The sequence below is a fragment of the Alligator mississippiensis genome, chromosome 6 (genome assembly GCF_030867095.1).
Source record: "Alligator mississippiensis isolate rAllMis1 chromosome 6, rAllMis1, whole genome shotgun sequence".
Lineage (NCBI taxonomy): Eukaryota > Metazoa > Chordata > Crocodylia > Alligatoridae > Alligator > Alligator mississippiensis.
In genome coordinates, this window is record NC_081829.1 from 87,743,864 (window position 1) to 87,759,859 (window position 15,996).

Here is a 15,996-nt window from a genome sequence, read left to right on the forward strand (position 1 = left end):
CGGGTCTGCGTGTAATAAAGCCACTTATCTCCACAGGGGCCACAGTCCACTCTACATGCATGTTGTACATGGGTACAGCCCCTTGTATGGGTGCTGTTCATCAGTACAGTTTACTCCCTTTCCCTTACATCAACAGGCTACTGCAGTGTTAGCACTTTTCAGGGTTTACCCTGGTATAATTATTTGGGAACTTCCCCTCCCTCCCAAGAAAAAGCAACAAAAACACACTGCGCGTTCTTAACTGAAAGTTAGGTTAGTCCCACCCATACACCAGCCCCAAGGAACTGGGGGTAAGGGGAGAAGGAGAAGAGCACTTGCCACTTTAAGGTGTTCTTGGGTTCAAGAAATGTCTAAAAAAGGGCACCATTTCATTCAACAGACTCTCTTCACATTTGGATTCATTTTATTTTGCATATGTTTTTAATGATTTAACCTCCTGGGTACACAACAGAGTTAATACAGTTATAAGGGAGTTGGATCCTGGTCTGACTTTGGCATCAGCATTAGCACGTTTCAACTGTAAGGCCTCTTCTCCCTACTTACACAACCCTTAAAGGCAATAGGGGTGAGCAGGCGTAACTGAGAATTTAACCTGTGCAATCTTTACCACTAAATGAATAATAAAGGATACCGCTTCATACAAAGACTGAGTTTCCAGAGCTAACAGTTGCAAAACACGTTGATCGAACATATCAAGAACAGGCCAGAAACCAGAACTAATGTGGTATCTCACACTGTTACAATTCAGCGCAGAACAGGATGAGTACAGGGTTGCTAACTTGACCAGCTGGATTCAAAATCCCCTTTTGAAACACTGTGAAGTCTGTATGTGTCAAGACTTCACTTGGAAGAGAGGCACTGGCCACTAGGCACAGTTTGTTTTGCCAAGTTCTGAAGGATCACACGCTGATATTCTCTCTCCAAGATCACTTATTTTTTGTGTCTCAAGAAGACAATCTGATTATTACTAGACTGGCCCTTTTTTGCTATTCCTGGAAAAGAGGCTGTAGAAATGCAGGTGATACAGAACTTCAACACAAGGCCAGTGACCCATTTCTCCTACAAACATTTGTATCATCTGGGGAAAGAAGAGAACTCCAGTTTTGCACACTGAATCAAAACTATCTCCCACCTACCACAAGAACATGCTTAAGTCATCTCACTGTGCATACAATATAAATAAAAATAAATTCTAGTTTTTTGACCTAGGTATTTATAATGTTTCAACGCTTTAAGCTACCAAGTACTAAATATTACCATTTTGTTGTAACATAAGAGATGAAGCCTATGACTTTTGATGACCAAGACTAATCAAGCACAATCAACGTGAAATACACAGGGCAAGAGCTCAGGACAAATAGCATCATAATTATTTAGAGGCATATCTGTGCTAGGTGTATAATTCCTGAAGTGCAAATTTAAGTTTCATTTGTTTTCTTACAAAAACCCTTACAATGAAATGTCTGAGACAAACAGTAAAGAAATATTCAACAAGAGAATCACCTAAACAAACACAAAATATAATAATTTGCAAATGATTTTTTTGTGATGATTCAAAACCACACGCTATTTTACATAAGGCTCATTAAAGAATTTTTAAGAAGCCATGTAAATCATTTCAGGCAGGCAACTGTATGATAACTACTGCAATGTTAAAGATCTGATCCAAAATATATTCAAATCAACTCAAAGACACGTACTGATTTTGAGGGATTTTAGATCAGGCCTTAAATGCATTTCCTTCTACGTATCTTAAGCGTTGAATTTTGGACCGTTAAAAACATCTGAAAACAAAAGCAGCCATACTAAAGGAGTGTTTTAAAAAACAAAAACCATGAACAACAGCCCCTCCAACCTTTAAAGTTTATAAATGAAAAAGATATGGAGCACTGATCTGCAAATACAGTCAAGGGCAGTTCTTAGAGAGACAAAACCAGCTGCATTCAGACAAACTAAAAAGTTTCCATCCAGAGAGAACAGAGTAGAATTAAACACCCCTGAAAATAGGGGATTATAAAAGGTAGTACTTTCAGATTTTTTAGCTGTAATAAGTAGCCATTTGATACATAAATGCCTACTTCCTTATCCATAATCTAAAATAGACTTCCTTAATTTATATGTAAACAAACTTTTTTCAAATGAATATTGCTTGTACATAATTAGTGATGAGCTCTAACAGTTTCAGCATACCAAACATTCAGTTCTTTAACAGTATAAATATGGATTACTAAAGTTTTAATCAGAAGTATAAAATCTCTATGTAAAACCACATGCTATAGCTCATATGTACAAAGGACAGGAAAAAAAAAAGTTATATTTTGAATATAACAAAGTGCTACTGCAGAACCTTTTGACAGGCTTTGTGGACATTTCTGCAGATACATTGGATGTTTGGCTCAGAAGGGAGGTCTCCTCATTTAAAAAAAAAAAACAACCCTAAATTCTTTCAGAAAGAAGAGTTAGTTTCAGGCTGCTGACTGAAATAAACTATCACTTTATGACTATGCAAAAAAAGAAAAATGGGTATAATTTTAGTTTTAGATATTTTCCAGTTGTGTCTGTTGGGCTGAAAGTATTCCATTTCATTTATTTAAACCAGGACATCCAATGTTATGTTCTAAAATTTCCATTTCCCTCCTCTCATAAGGAGAAAGGCTCAAAAGGCACGAGCCGAGAGCCAAGTGCCCCATTCCTACTTGTGCTTTACACTATTTGCCCCTTCTATGTAAATTGTTATTGTCAGAAAAAAACAGAAAGACTGGAAATGTTTCCAAATGCGCGTCCATAACGTTCCAGGTTGATCTTCTATATCTTGCATTACATCATTAAAAATATAACATTTGATATCTTTAATTTTCTTACATAATTATTGGATATTCATAGCAGTATGGTAAAGAGAATCGTTTTGTATTGGTCCGTAACACTGAAGTACACCGACGTAGTCATATCTTAAGCATTTGTTCAGCAGCTGCTAAATGATAAAGAAAGTTTTCGGTAGCGGGTGGAAATCGCTTTTGTTTTAGAGCTTCAATATTAAGTGTTGGTTTCTCACCATCATCAGAAGCTTCAGTAAATGATGCCAGAGTACTCAAGATTTCTTTTGTCTTCAATGAAATATCCTTAAAAGCACAAAAAGAGAAGCGGGGGATGAATACAACGGTAGGACAATGTTTTAATTGTATAAAATCGATAATTTACAAATAAAATGCCAGGAAAATAATTGGTTGATAATATCAAAATGCCATTTTTTAAATAAGAAAAAAAATTTTTTTTTTTTCTGTGAAATGGCAAAATATTTAATTCAGGGACAGCAAAGTGCCCAGGAGTTTACAGGGCTGTACATTTTTTCTGAAAACCAAATGCACGGTGTGTGAAGAAATAAAAAGAGCAGCACTTTAAAGGTGAATCTTTAAATTTTGAAGAAGCATACACTACAAGTGAAGCAAATGGGAGATCATAAAATCTGACACCGTTACAGTATCTTGTTACTTCAAGTTCAATACGTAGAAAGAATGCCTGACATTTCCTGCAGTGGCACAGTGTTCCAACACACTATGCATTAGTTAATATTAATACTACTATAACTAACTTTCCTAGCAGTGTTATTCTATGTACAGTAGTATTTATAAACCAGATACTGTGACAGATCTGAGCCTGGGGGAGAAGGAAGAGAATCCTGCACTTTAGATTTAGAAAGAGAGAGAATAAATATAACAGAAGTGTTAATGGTAAAAATAATGTAAAAATTAAAAAAAAGATTAACCTTAATGACTTGACTGTCTGATTTATCTGGATCTTCTGCAGACTGAACAATTAGCTGTCCAATTTCTTTGTGCAATTTTCCCATCGTCATCGGCTCTGGGAAACAGAAAATACATCGTATGTTTATTCAGATCATCTAACTCAGCTAGATTGTACCCGTAGCTCTCTGAAAGTATATACACGTGGCAGGAGGAGTAAGATTTCCTATGCCGCTTTCATATTAAAACCATAACTAGAAACTTTATATTTTAATGTATGCCCATCACCTTATCTTCTTTATTGCTTCCTTTTGGCTCACGTCAATCTGCTAAAGTACAAACAGACAACAGAACTTTCCAAGCTCTTCGCTGGCTTTATTGATGCGAAGTACATTGCTAGTTTCCAGAAGGCAGACACAAAATCTTTATATCCAGGACTTTAAGTGACAGCTAAACCAAATATAACCAAGTTATATTTTTTTCTTTATATTTAAAAATAGTACATCCCTTTGACACATAAGAGCCGAAATCCACCAAGTTTTAATGTAGGTTCCTAAATCAGAATACGGTCAGAAATCTGGTCCTTAATGCACTGGATCCTGGTAGAGTGCAAATAAAATGCACCCAGGGGTTTCAAATGTCAATTTACAACATATCATACAATTCTGATGAAAGCTTAAATATTTTACACACATCCTCCCCTCTCCAATTCCATTACTAAGGCACTTACAAATGAATGGCTTATTTTTAAAGGATGATTATCTGTTCATAGCAGCAATATATACACGCGTATGCAAACTACAAACTGAAATCGATGGCAACCAAATTATGAGTCCCCTTCTTAATATCAGTTATTCAACATCCATAAAAGAATTAATTTGCCTGTTTTTAAAGCAGTAAGTTTAAGATGTCCTACTGCTCAAATGCCTTATCTGTCATGCACTGCAAGTTTTGCAAGCAGCATTTCCTGTCAATGTCTAAGTGGATACGAAACCCAGTTCAGTAGGATATGTAAAGGGAAAGAAAAATTTGCGATGCTTTAAAAAGGCACTTTATTCTGCTCAATCTTACATTGCCTAACTGACTTAAAAGCTTAAGTCTCATTTTTAAGGAGATATTGAAAGGATTTAGGTGCCTAAACATTTCAACCCTTAGACACTTGGAAGCCTAAATACCACAAATTTTCATTAAGATTTAGGAACCCAAGTCAGCATACCACTAGAAATCTGGGCATTACTAGGCTGGACCCAGGTATAGTTCACAAAGAACACACACACATGGGTTACAACTGTAAATTTACAATGCACCATATATAGCTAATGAAAGTGTCTATATATTTATACAGGTCCCTACCTGCTCCATTTTCATCCACATCCAGGAAGGCATTCCTATAGCCTGGATTTACCACAGGCCTTTTAGCTCTCAATGGGGAAGGACTATCAAGCACTAGAAACTAGAGTTTTCGAATATGCATGAAAACATGATCAAAATGGGGGTTTTTTGTTTTTGTTTTTATATATGTGGCTCTATGCTGGAGTAATAATGCAAACCAATAAAAGCATCCCAAAGGCAAACAGCAACCAACCCACCTTTCACTAGCGGGGAAACGGTAATTTCGCTATCTGCCAAATTCACATACACGTCATAGAGATCCGGTCTATTACTCACTTCGGGATCTGTAAATCCAGCAATATAACCTGGATGGTAGAGATTAACCAGAGTTACCAAGCAAGGAAAATTTCCGATAACACACACATCATATGTGCACATACAAAACAGTGTATGCTACAATTATTTTAAAACTAAGCATCTGACTCAACAGCTACTGCAAAGGAGTCCCTCTCTAGATCAGTGGGCTTTCAGCTAGGCCTGAAGAATTGTTTCCCCCAAAGATTTAAAATTGAATTTTAATAGCACTAAGCGTGGAAGAACAAACATCAGCTGTAATAAGGAGGTTTGTTTTCCAATGTCAAAACACTCACACTGCTCAAAATATTCCTAAAAATGGAACTGTGTTTACTTTCAAAAGGCTAATCTGTATTTAAGAGGCTCCACTCAGATGTCCTTTGCTGTTGTTTGAATCATAATTTTGCAGCTGTAGCATCACATGTTCCAATCGACAGCATGCTAGTAGGTACAACTCAGTGCATTTCCCAAAATAGCTCTTCTCTGTAAACGTGTTTAGCAATTTTGAAGAACAGAAACACATACTAATGGTCAAAATTAAATGTTCAAATTACCATCTGTGTGAGTCAAGAGCAAGGAAGTTCATAAAGTCCTTTCTTCATTCTCTCATGTCCAGCTTTGTGCAGGAGTATAGGGCAGGGTAGATTTACATCTTATAGACTAACCAAAGTATATAGACACATACATGCACAAATGATGTGTGTAAGGTCTTGGCTTATACTCCCGGTGCTATATATCTAACTTTATATTTTAACGTATTCCCATCACCTTATCTCTTTCATTGCTTCTGCTTTGCTCAGGTCAATCTGCAGAGGCACAAACAGAGAACAGAACTTTCCCAACTCTTTGGTGGCTTTACGGATACGAGTATATTGCTAGTGTCCGGAAAGAAGACAAAAGTCTTCATATACAGGACTTTAAATGAAAGCTAAACCAAATATAAGCAAATTATGTTTTGTGGTTTTTTTATTTTTACATAAAGCACCAGGAGCATGTGTGCACGTGCACCCCCCCTCAGCCCCCACGAGACATACAAGCCAAGAGCTTTTTCAAGCATGATATAAATTTACAATATCTGCCATACAGTGGAGTCATAAATCAGACTCCTATTACTTGGAGCCCATTTTTGGCTAAACCCCACAGTCCTTAACTATCACCATAAAACAGTCAAAACTCAGTTCTAAGATATATAATGAAATATCCATTAATGAGTTAATTTAACTCAAAAAATAAGAAGTTACTGATCACCAATGTAAAAGTCTTTGAAGGTAACAAACACTATTACAATGTGAGGCCTGTTACCAACACTTCCATGTAACACTGCACATTAAGGTTTTTCAATCCATTAGATCTAAAACAATAGCAAAAAGCAAAAGTAAAGAAGAAAAATCACTTGCAGCTCTAACATGCACTGGGGAAGGGTGAGGGAGACACCATCTGGAATCAGCAACAGAACTATTTATTTGCTTGGTAAAATCGCACTAATATCTCTCTCTCTCCCTACCCCTCAAAGAAAACAGAACCGTACAATCTGATTTCTACAGTAATCTGAAAACCAAACTGAATTATGCTTTGAGAAGTGAGCTCATGAGGGACACAGTATCAGATTCTTCGGGAGAAAAAAATACTATAGGGTGTTGCTTTACCAAAGATGAAATCAATACTATGAATCAGGCTGAACTGGTAACTTGTTACCCCTACCTGGACAGGTCTTTAATGCTTCCAGTTCATCATCATCTAGATGTACATAGGAATGAAGAATTGACCAGTCTTGTCTATGCCATACTAAAGCAGGTAGTGTCCTGAGGAAATGAAGTTGGCATTTGAAACTTAATTTATGGTTGCTTGTACTAATCAATGCACTTACAGCCATAAATGTTTAAAGACAAATATCAACGGTGACATTAAGAGTCTCTTTAATACAATAATACAAGGCTCCCTCCCTCCATACACTCTGTTGAACTTTCTTCTAATATTGATGGTTGCAGAAACTTTATTATTAGTTCTGCTGCTCAGAGCCCCGATTTAGGAAAGCACTTACATGTGTTTAAGCTCCACTGATGTCAATACAACTTTAGCATGTGCTTAACTTAAAACATTTCCTTGAGCATTTTCCTGGGTCTCGATACTTTTCTAAATCAGGGCTCACAGTATTTACAAATATATGTTGTACCTGGTAAACTCCTGGATGGCTTCTATTCTAGGGTGATACACTACGATTCTTTTCTTTAACATAAGTGCAGTGTATAAGATAACCATTTCCATTCCAAATTGAGAAACTATATCTAAGAGAGTGAAAGAAAGACAGATTATAGTATTGCAAATGTACTGACTGGCAGTAGTTTTAAAGAGACTGACTAGATGACAGACATCATTATAATCAAAATATATTAAAAGAGTTGATATTAGTTACTTATTGAAACACTGTTTGGAAATATGATTGTAAATCTATTTCATATGAATGCAGACTGACATTACAATGGTTCTCACAATGTATTTAAACAAGACCCAAAGTAGTTAGATTAAAAAAAATAATTAACCTTTGATTGAACCTGCAAGATAAGCCTTTCGGGCATCAAAATCTTTGCTGAGGAAAGATCCATTTTCTTCACTCTGGCAGATACCCTTCGTAAGAACTGCAATGTAACTCTCCATCATTTTAACTGGGCTTCCATACTTCAAATAGATTCTGTACAAAAATAAAAATAAAGGCCTGGTTTCTGACTATGACTGCAAATAGTATGATCAGACATATTAAAAAATCATGGTGTCACCAACGCACTTATTTGAAAGAATTCAGAATTTAGGCATGTGATTGATGCTGGTTTTAAATACTAGAAGAAAAGCCTTTCAGCACGCACACAAAAGCTTGCCTGTCTTTTTGGACCGATGGTTGACTCGCGTTCCAAATAGAATTTGCTCTTTTACAAGTCGGTAAGAGCTACAATTTCAGGGTAAAACCTTGACACATACAAAGAAATAGTCTAGGTGCAAGAACCCGAGCCGTATTAACATGGCCGAGGTTAAGAACGAGAACATTTCTGCACAACTTTATAAGATGTGTGTTTCAGGAAGGGGAAAAACAATTTTTGTATCCCTCTTACAACTTTTAAAGCAGCGACTAGCTGCATTATCTACATCATGAATTATCAAAGGAACATTAGGACAGAAGTGCTGTACAGGAGGCAGAAAGCAAACACACTTTAATTCTGTCCCTAGTATACAGAAAACTCTCCCTTCTTGTTAATCCTTCTCTTTCCAGTGTGCTCTAACCAAGTTTCTTCTAGGAAAATGGAAACCAATTCAGATGTAGGGACAACATACTTAAATCTTAAACAGCTTATTTAAAAATGGTGCTGCAGTTTATCTTTCATTTCAGTTTAGCTACAAAGCTGTCACATTCACTTTGAATTCAACTAGTATTTTCCCCACAGACTATTCAGAAATCAAAGCTGGATGGGGAAAGGGGATCATTTTATAAATCTATGTTAAAGTGATCCACAAAAAGAGCCACAACTAAACTATTTTATGCAGCACTAAAACTGAATTATCTTCAAGGCTCTCCAGTATCTGATAGAGCTTACATTCCATTTGATAGCATCTCTTTGCTTGTCTGCTTATAATGCAAATGCTGCATTTAATCTATTCCCCAGTTTCAGGGACTGCCCATAACTACATCTTTAACCAATTCTAGAGAATGAGGCAGCTGATTAGCCAGCACCTTCCAGCTCCTCCCGTTAGAGTCCAACATAGTGACATCCAATATTATTTCTTTGTAATTATAATTATGGGAATGAGGGACCACGATCTTGTTAAAGGGGAATGCCTGGCACACGGGCCATTGATTATGAGGGGATGAGGATGTGAAAGGACAGAAAGGAATGGGGGTTCCTCCCCTTCTGCTATAGGACAGATATTGCAAGAACACAGAGCTACAGCCACAGGGGATATTCAATGGCATATTCAGTGAGCTTGGTCTGCAAAAGCTACAGAAATCCAAGAGCCCAAAACCTACGAGAGCACATGGGTTAAAAAAAGTCAAACATTTGACTCTGTCCTAATATTTACTGCACAAATACAAAACAACCAGATCAAAGGAATCACCAGTCTAGAATTTATATATCTGGAATAACAAATAGTAACCCAAGATCCCAACAGATTGCCATGCTGCCAGACAAAATGCAAACAAAGTTCAATCTCCCATTTTGGCAAGATCCAAATATTTAAACTTTAGTACTACATACAGCTTTCATACAGACCTACACAATATCCTAGTGAAGGCTGCATACTTCTCCGGGTTAAAATCTTTGGCAGTCAGGACAATTGAAAAATGAGTCACCTGTCCAAAACACACAGAAAAAAAATGCACGTTGCTTTATATATTTCCATTTCAGTCGAGGTAAATGTTTACATTAAGAAACTCAAATGCAACGCTCATGCCAGACATCACAGTACCAGGAAAATGAGACACAGTAATAGGCTTTATTCATAAAACTGTAGAAGTGACATGGCTAATAGGCTTGACCTACGTCCATAGTCAGGAGTTTTAATATTTGGTGGACCAAGTGAAATTATAAGGAGAGTTACTTTTCCCCTCATTAATCTCATATGGGAGATGAGGTTAGAGTGCAGTGAGAAGACCATAACCTTGTGGATATGCAGGAAGGGCATGAGGAGTCATATTAGAATAAGAGCATAGCAGGGGTAACCGTCTAGTGCTTTTTCCTTAAGAGCATATTAGAGAATGCCATAGAGGTACAAGCCTTACAACAAACTAGCTGAGAGTCTCAACACTACATAAAGAACAGAGGATACAAGTATATCTGCAGTATTTAAATGACCAATAAGTAAAGGTATGCATGTACAAAACCATTCAGAAAAAGACAACACATCATGTATCAACACAAAAAATACTACGAGATCTCTCTGCACATTGCTCATTTCTGATAAAAGTAATCTGCACTTCTAAGAAAACTAATATAATATGAAAAACCTCTTGCCGTTGTTTGTAGCTATAAGATGTAACAGCTCTTTTCCAACACACATTCAAGCCTGGATCTTACATATTTGACCCTACAGTTCTGCACCATCAAACACTCTTCAAATGCTATCTGATACCCATGGAAAAAATTCAGAGATGGTGCAGGTTTGACAGAAAATTAGGTGCAAGTAGTATCCTGTGAGTCTGCAAATATTTCCCTCTGTCAGGAAGGGAAAGGAGGAGTGTATACAGTCAAACAGGGTGTAGCTAGGAAAGCTTCAAAGCCTGGCCTGCAGTTTTGAAAGCTGCTGAAAAACCAACAGGATACAAGATGCAGCAAGAACATCAAGTATATGCGGTGCTGGTCAGGCCGCAGTTGGAGTACTGCATCCAATTCTGGGCACTGCACTTCAACAGGGATGTGACTAATCTTGAGATGGTCCAGAGGAGGGCCACTCGCATGGTCGGGGGCAGCAGGCCAGGCCCTATGAAGAGAGGCTAAAGGGCCTGAATCTATTCAGCCTTCACAGGAGAAGGCTGAGAAGGGATCTGGTGGCCGTCTATAAACTCACGAGGGGGACCAGCAGAAAATAGGTGAGGCTCTGTTCCTCCAGGCACCACCTGGGATAACAAGGAATAACGGCCACAAATCGATTGGGAGGAGATATCAAGAGATTACTTTACGGTTAGGGCTGCCAGGCTCTGGAATGGGTTCTCAAGTGAGGTGGTACTCTCCCCTACCTGGGGGGTCTTCAAGAGGAGGTTGGGTAGATATTTGGCTGGGGTATTATGATCCCAGCACTCGTTCCTGCCCAGGGCAAGGGGTCAGACTTGATGATCTGTTCAGGTCCCTTCCGACCCTAGAAACTATGAAACTATGTATAATGGTGCCCTGCCTAGATCTCTTACTATATTTCTACCTATCAATCCTTTCAAACCCTAAGCTTCTCATCTGACTTATTTCATTCCTTTGTCCCACTGATCTTCACATCTTCTTCCATATTACTCCTTCTGCCAGGAGTAGCCGCCCTGTTTTCAGTACCACTCTTCCTAATTAAAATCAGCCTCCTTGCCAGGTCTATCAGCTCCAATCTTCCACTGGAAGAAAATGTAGTCCTGCCATTAAAAAAAAAAAAAGAGGGAGACACCTTAAAACCATGCAGAGACCAGCTGTCTTTCAATCAATTTACAGAAGCCGTCCATCCACACAGAAGGCTGTAACCGCCTCCCTTTGCCTCTGCCAATAACCGTTATTCTTTTATCATTTCTTGTGCCTAAACTTCAAATTGTAAACTTGTCAGGGCAAGGAAGAACTTTTATTTTAACCTCCTATTTCTATATCTATATAGAAGCAGACAATAATAATTAAATGAACTGCCCTACCAACAAAGATACCTTTAATGCATCCAGGAGTCAAATTCACCTTTGCATATGCTTCAAGCTATCTCAACTATTTCAAAAGGGAGTTGTATGTATTAACTCCCAAAGATACATCTACTTTACCTCTTTTTTATCCATGCATATCTCTCTTCTACTTTTTTTTCAGTTAGCATCTGATGAAATAGGCTGTAGCCTTCAAAAGCTCATGCCTTTTTGAACAAGTTAGTTTTTGGTGCCACTCTGCCCTGCCTTTCCCTTTTCTTGCTATCCACAGAGAAGGAAAAGAGGGACTGTGATGTTATATCTGTTTTGCTTACCCACAGAAGAGCAAATGTAAATAAATTATATGAATTTGCCATTCACAAAACATTTTCCCCAGGACTTCATAGAGAAAAGGTTATCTATTAAAGACTAGGTCCTTTGGGCTAGAGCAATGATTCTCTAAAGGATCTTGTGGCACCCTGTGGGGTGTTACTCAGTCTTAGCACTGTTAGGCATGCAAACGCCTACACTGGGGCGGGCAAAATACGGCCCACCAGGCAATTTCAACCAGCCCCTGGGCACCCACCAACTAATTGTACCCTGCCCAGCCAGACACCTCACTTCCACCCTCATGCACTGAAGGGCCTGGCCCAGCCAGCAAGCAGCTTCCAGGTGGGGCTGCTGCTGCCATTGCTGAAGATGTCAGGGGACCTGCTCGGCTTCCCTGGCCTCTGGCAGCTCCTCCTCCTGCCCCTGCTGCAGCGCTTGCTCCAGTCAGCAGGTAGGGAAGTGGCAGGGGCGGGAGAGCTGCAGATGGGCGGAAGTGCGAAGCTGGGACTGCCAAAAGTGCAGAGCCTGTGCCCAGGGAGGCGACAGGGGTGCAGAGCTCGGGTTGGCAGTGTGGGTAAGGGGCCCTACACACTCCCATGGCCCACAATGCACAGCCCCCACGGCCAGTGGCAGCAGCAGCAGGCACTCATGACCCACACATGCACTGTCACCCACCGGCATATGGCTCCAGCCAGTGCTTCACGTGGTGGCAAGGAGTGCAGCCAGGCCAGCCTGCGTTTATCGTGTCGGGCTCCCTGCACTCATGCGCCACTGGGGGAAGCCCCGCGCCGCAATGGAGCCAGCTGCCCCCGGTGCACATCTGTCGGGACTGCACCAGGAAGCAGGGCCCAGGGCTCCCCTCCATTTCCAACTGAGTCCAGAGAGGCAGGCAGCCAGCTCCATTGCATGGGGTGCACAAGTGCTGGGAGCTGCATGTACGCTGCGGAGAGCCCCGCACCATAAGAGTGCGCCAGCCTGGCTGTGCTCCTTGCCACCACGTGCAGCACTGGTTGGAGCTATCCACCTGCACAGGCCACCAGCACTCACCACCTGCTGCTGCTGCTGGCAGCGGGGACTCTGCAACACGGGAAGTGTGAGGGGGTTCTCGCAACCCTCCCTCACACCCCACAAACCCCACACAACCCCCACATACCCTACGCCCTGCCACACACACAGCCACACCCCCTCACAAACCACCCCCTACGCACATGCCACCATACCCATACACCCACCCCGCACATACAATATAAGACTTTATTTTGAGTTATTATGCCATCGTCTCTATACACACTACACAAACACAAATCACAACAAAAATAAAACATTGTAATAAAATTATGTTATAATCCTACATGATTCACAAGATAAACCCAGGTATTTCAGACAGTAATCCATTCGGAAAGGAAAATGTTCTGACCTGTTGCTGTCCGAGTTCTTTGCAACAGAAGAGTTGCTCGATCGTTTTTTCAGTCAGGAAACGAGCAAAAGCTAAGAGTCAGCCTTGAGTGTAATGAAGTGGAGAACAACTGGACTAGAAAGACTCTACAAACTTTCTTCCCCACTGTGCCCAAGATACACATTCATACCAAGTCTCTGAGTTTTAAGCAAAATTCTTCCTATTTTTAACGGACATTTTAATCATCAGAGCTTGTGGCACAATGTGGCCCTTGGCTTTAACTCCTTTTACAAATACCAAAACATGTGCAAAACACAATTTTTTGGTGAAATTCTGGTATTTGAGCAAACCTTGCACCTACATATTCCTTCTTCACAATTCAGTCCTACCTTTTTCAAGACGGGAGAATCTTGAACTTCCATTGTTGTGATGTAGAACCATGTCCTCTTATACTGGCCAAATAAAAAGGTGTGAAGCAACTTATTTTCATTTGTAAGGCAGCATTTTCTTAGCAACAGATCCCTCAGTTCAGTTGTGGTGGAAGGAAAACACCAGACCCACAAAGCGTCGCCATTGGTGTCTTTTTCTATGGTGGAAAGATGTTCACTGTGAGAATGCCAAACAGCAGCAAGGAAGTAAATTGATTGGTTAATCAGATTTTACTGGAATCAAGATTAACATCCCATTTTACACCTAAACACACCGGTATCCACTCATGCCTCTATTAGTAAAGTTGTGTATTTATGCTTCAGTTACAAACCTTTTACTTTTGGGCATATAGAAAATGTTGTAAAAATCTTATTTGAGAGAAGTCTTGGTATGCAAATTTTCAGCCTTGTGCACTGAAAGTGAAATGTGCTTTTCAAGGCCAGAACTGAACATACCATTTATATTTGGAAGTGAGAAGTAAATATCAGTGAGTGAGAATATCTATCAATCAATCAATCAATCAGTCCTTTAAATGTGTTTTACCAATGTTCATTTACACAGGTAAAAACAACAACAAAAATATTCAGTAACTTATAATGCTTCATCTCCTGCTTTAAAACTACTCTTCAGTTCATCTCATTAAAAAAAAATATATATATATATATATATCTCAGTTAATAATAAAGTAAAAAGTCATCCGCTGCCAGACCTAATTAACTCTTGCCGGTTGGCTATTGCACACATTCAAATGTCTGACCTTTGCAAGGATATTTTAAAAAACAACAAAACATTTACAAACAGACATGAGGCATACGCAATTTTTTATGGCCATAGCACCACGAGAAACTGAAAGTTAACTCCTGAGCACTCCATTAAGTTCTAGTAACTCCCATATTATTAACCCAGTACACACATTTTCAGGAAAAGTCAGATTTCTTCCTGTGGTGCTTCACTCAACGCTTACAGCCCCGGTGGACTTTGAAATCTGAAGATTATATTTATACGAGGGGCTGGTCTTCAGAACAGCCTGATCTCAGCTCTGCTGGAGATTTGTCTACAGAAAATCTCAGTCATTTGAAGAGAGGGATTATTTAAAAGCCTGTCCTTTTAATGATGAAGACTTTTGCTCTCCCTACCCCCAATCCTACAAATATTTTAACACTTACTTCACTTTAAACATCTGACCAACCCCATGGATGCCAGTGGAAACACTCAGGGGCTTAAAATAAAGCAGGAACACGAATGTTTGCAGAACATGAGGTCTAAGTTCCTTCCTTGACCGCCGCCACCATTGCAGCACGGCGCTTTGAGGAGGCCAAAAATGAGCTCTCAACTGTTAAACGGACTCGCTCGGGTTGTGAAATTATTGGGCAGGACTAAACGGATACCCTAGTCTTAGGTGTTTCCCCTCTGCCGTCGGCCCCAGGATGCAGCATTTCCTATGTGCACAGAGGATAGACACGGGGTGTACGACATGGGCCCAGACACACCGCCGGCCACCCCAAACTTTTGGAGGCACCCGTGCCCCCTTTTTCTGCTGCTTTCCAATAACGCAGCTGTGGGGGCACCAAGCGGAGGGCAGGTCCTGGCTCTCCCCCACGCCGGGATCGCTTCGTCGAGGCTGGCTTTTATGCCCGGGCGACAGAAGCACCGCTTTTCCGAGACGCCTTTTCTGGTGTCACAGGGGGCGAGCTTTGGGGTGCCGGAGGAAAGCCCCAGAGCTTGGGCAGGGCTCTCCTAGGGCCAAGGGGTCTCAGAAAAGCCCCCAGCCCCGGGCACAGCCTGGCTCCGTGTCCTGCGGGGGCAGGAGGGGCAGGGGGACGAGGAGCCGGGATAAGCCCAGAGCCCGCCCGCCCCGTCCTTACCGATCAGCCCCACGCCCAGCAGCAGCTGAGTCTCCGGCTCTGCCATCTTCCTGCCTCCAGCCCCGCGCAGCCTCCGCTGGCCCGGCCCGGCCCCCGGCCCGCCCCGGCCCGCCCTGCACGGCTTCCCCTTCCCTCCCCTCCCCGGCGGGGCTGGGAGACGCGCGGGCACGCCGCGGGGCTGTCTCGGCCCGGCCGCGCCGCCTTCGC

General features: G+C 40.8%; 1 protein-coding gene across 1 annotated transcript; it reads right to left on the reverse strand.

Moving 5' to 3' along the window:
• Positions 1 to 385: 385 nt before the first annotated feature.
• Positions 386 to 15,883, reverse strand: DENND10 (DENN domain containing 10). Its single transcript, XM_006267209.4, has 9 exons — positions 15,790 to 15,883; positions 13,885 to 14,081; positions 9,686 to 9,765; positions 7,967 to 8,115; positions 7,600 to 7,711; positions 7,128 to 7,228; positions 5,330 to 5,437; positions 3,764 to 3,858; positions 386 to 3,119 (listed from the first exon to the last, which is right to left on the reverse strand). The coding sequence occupies exons 1-9, from the start codon at positions 15,833 to 15,835 to the stop codon at positions 2,943 to 2,945; spliced, it is 1,065 nt and encodes a 354-aa protein (XP_006267271.1). The 5' UTR covers positions 15,836 to 15,883; the 3' UTR covers positions 386 to 2,942.
• Positions 15,884 to 15,996: the final 113 nt, after the last annotated feature.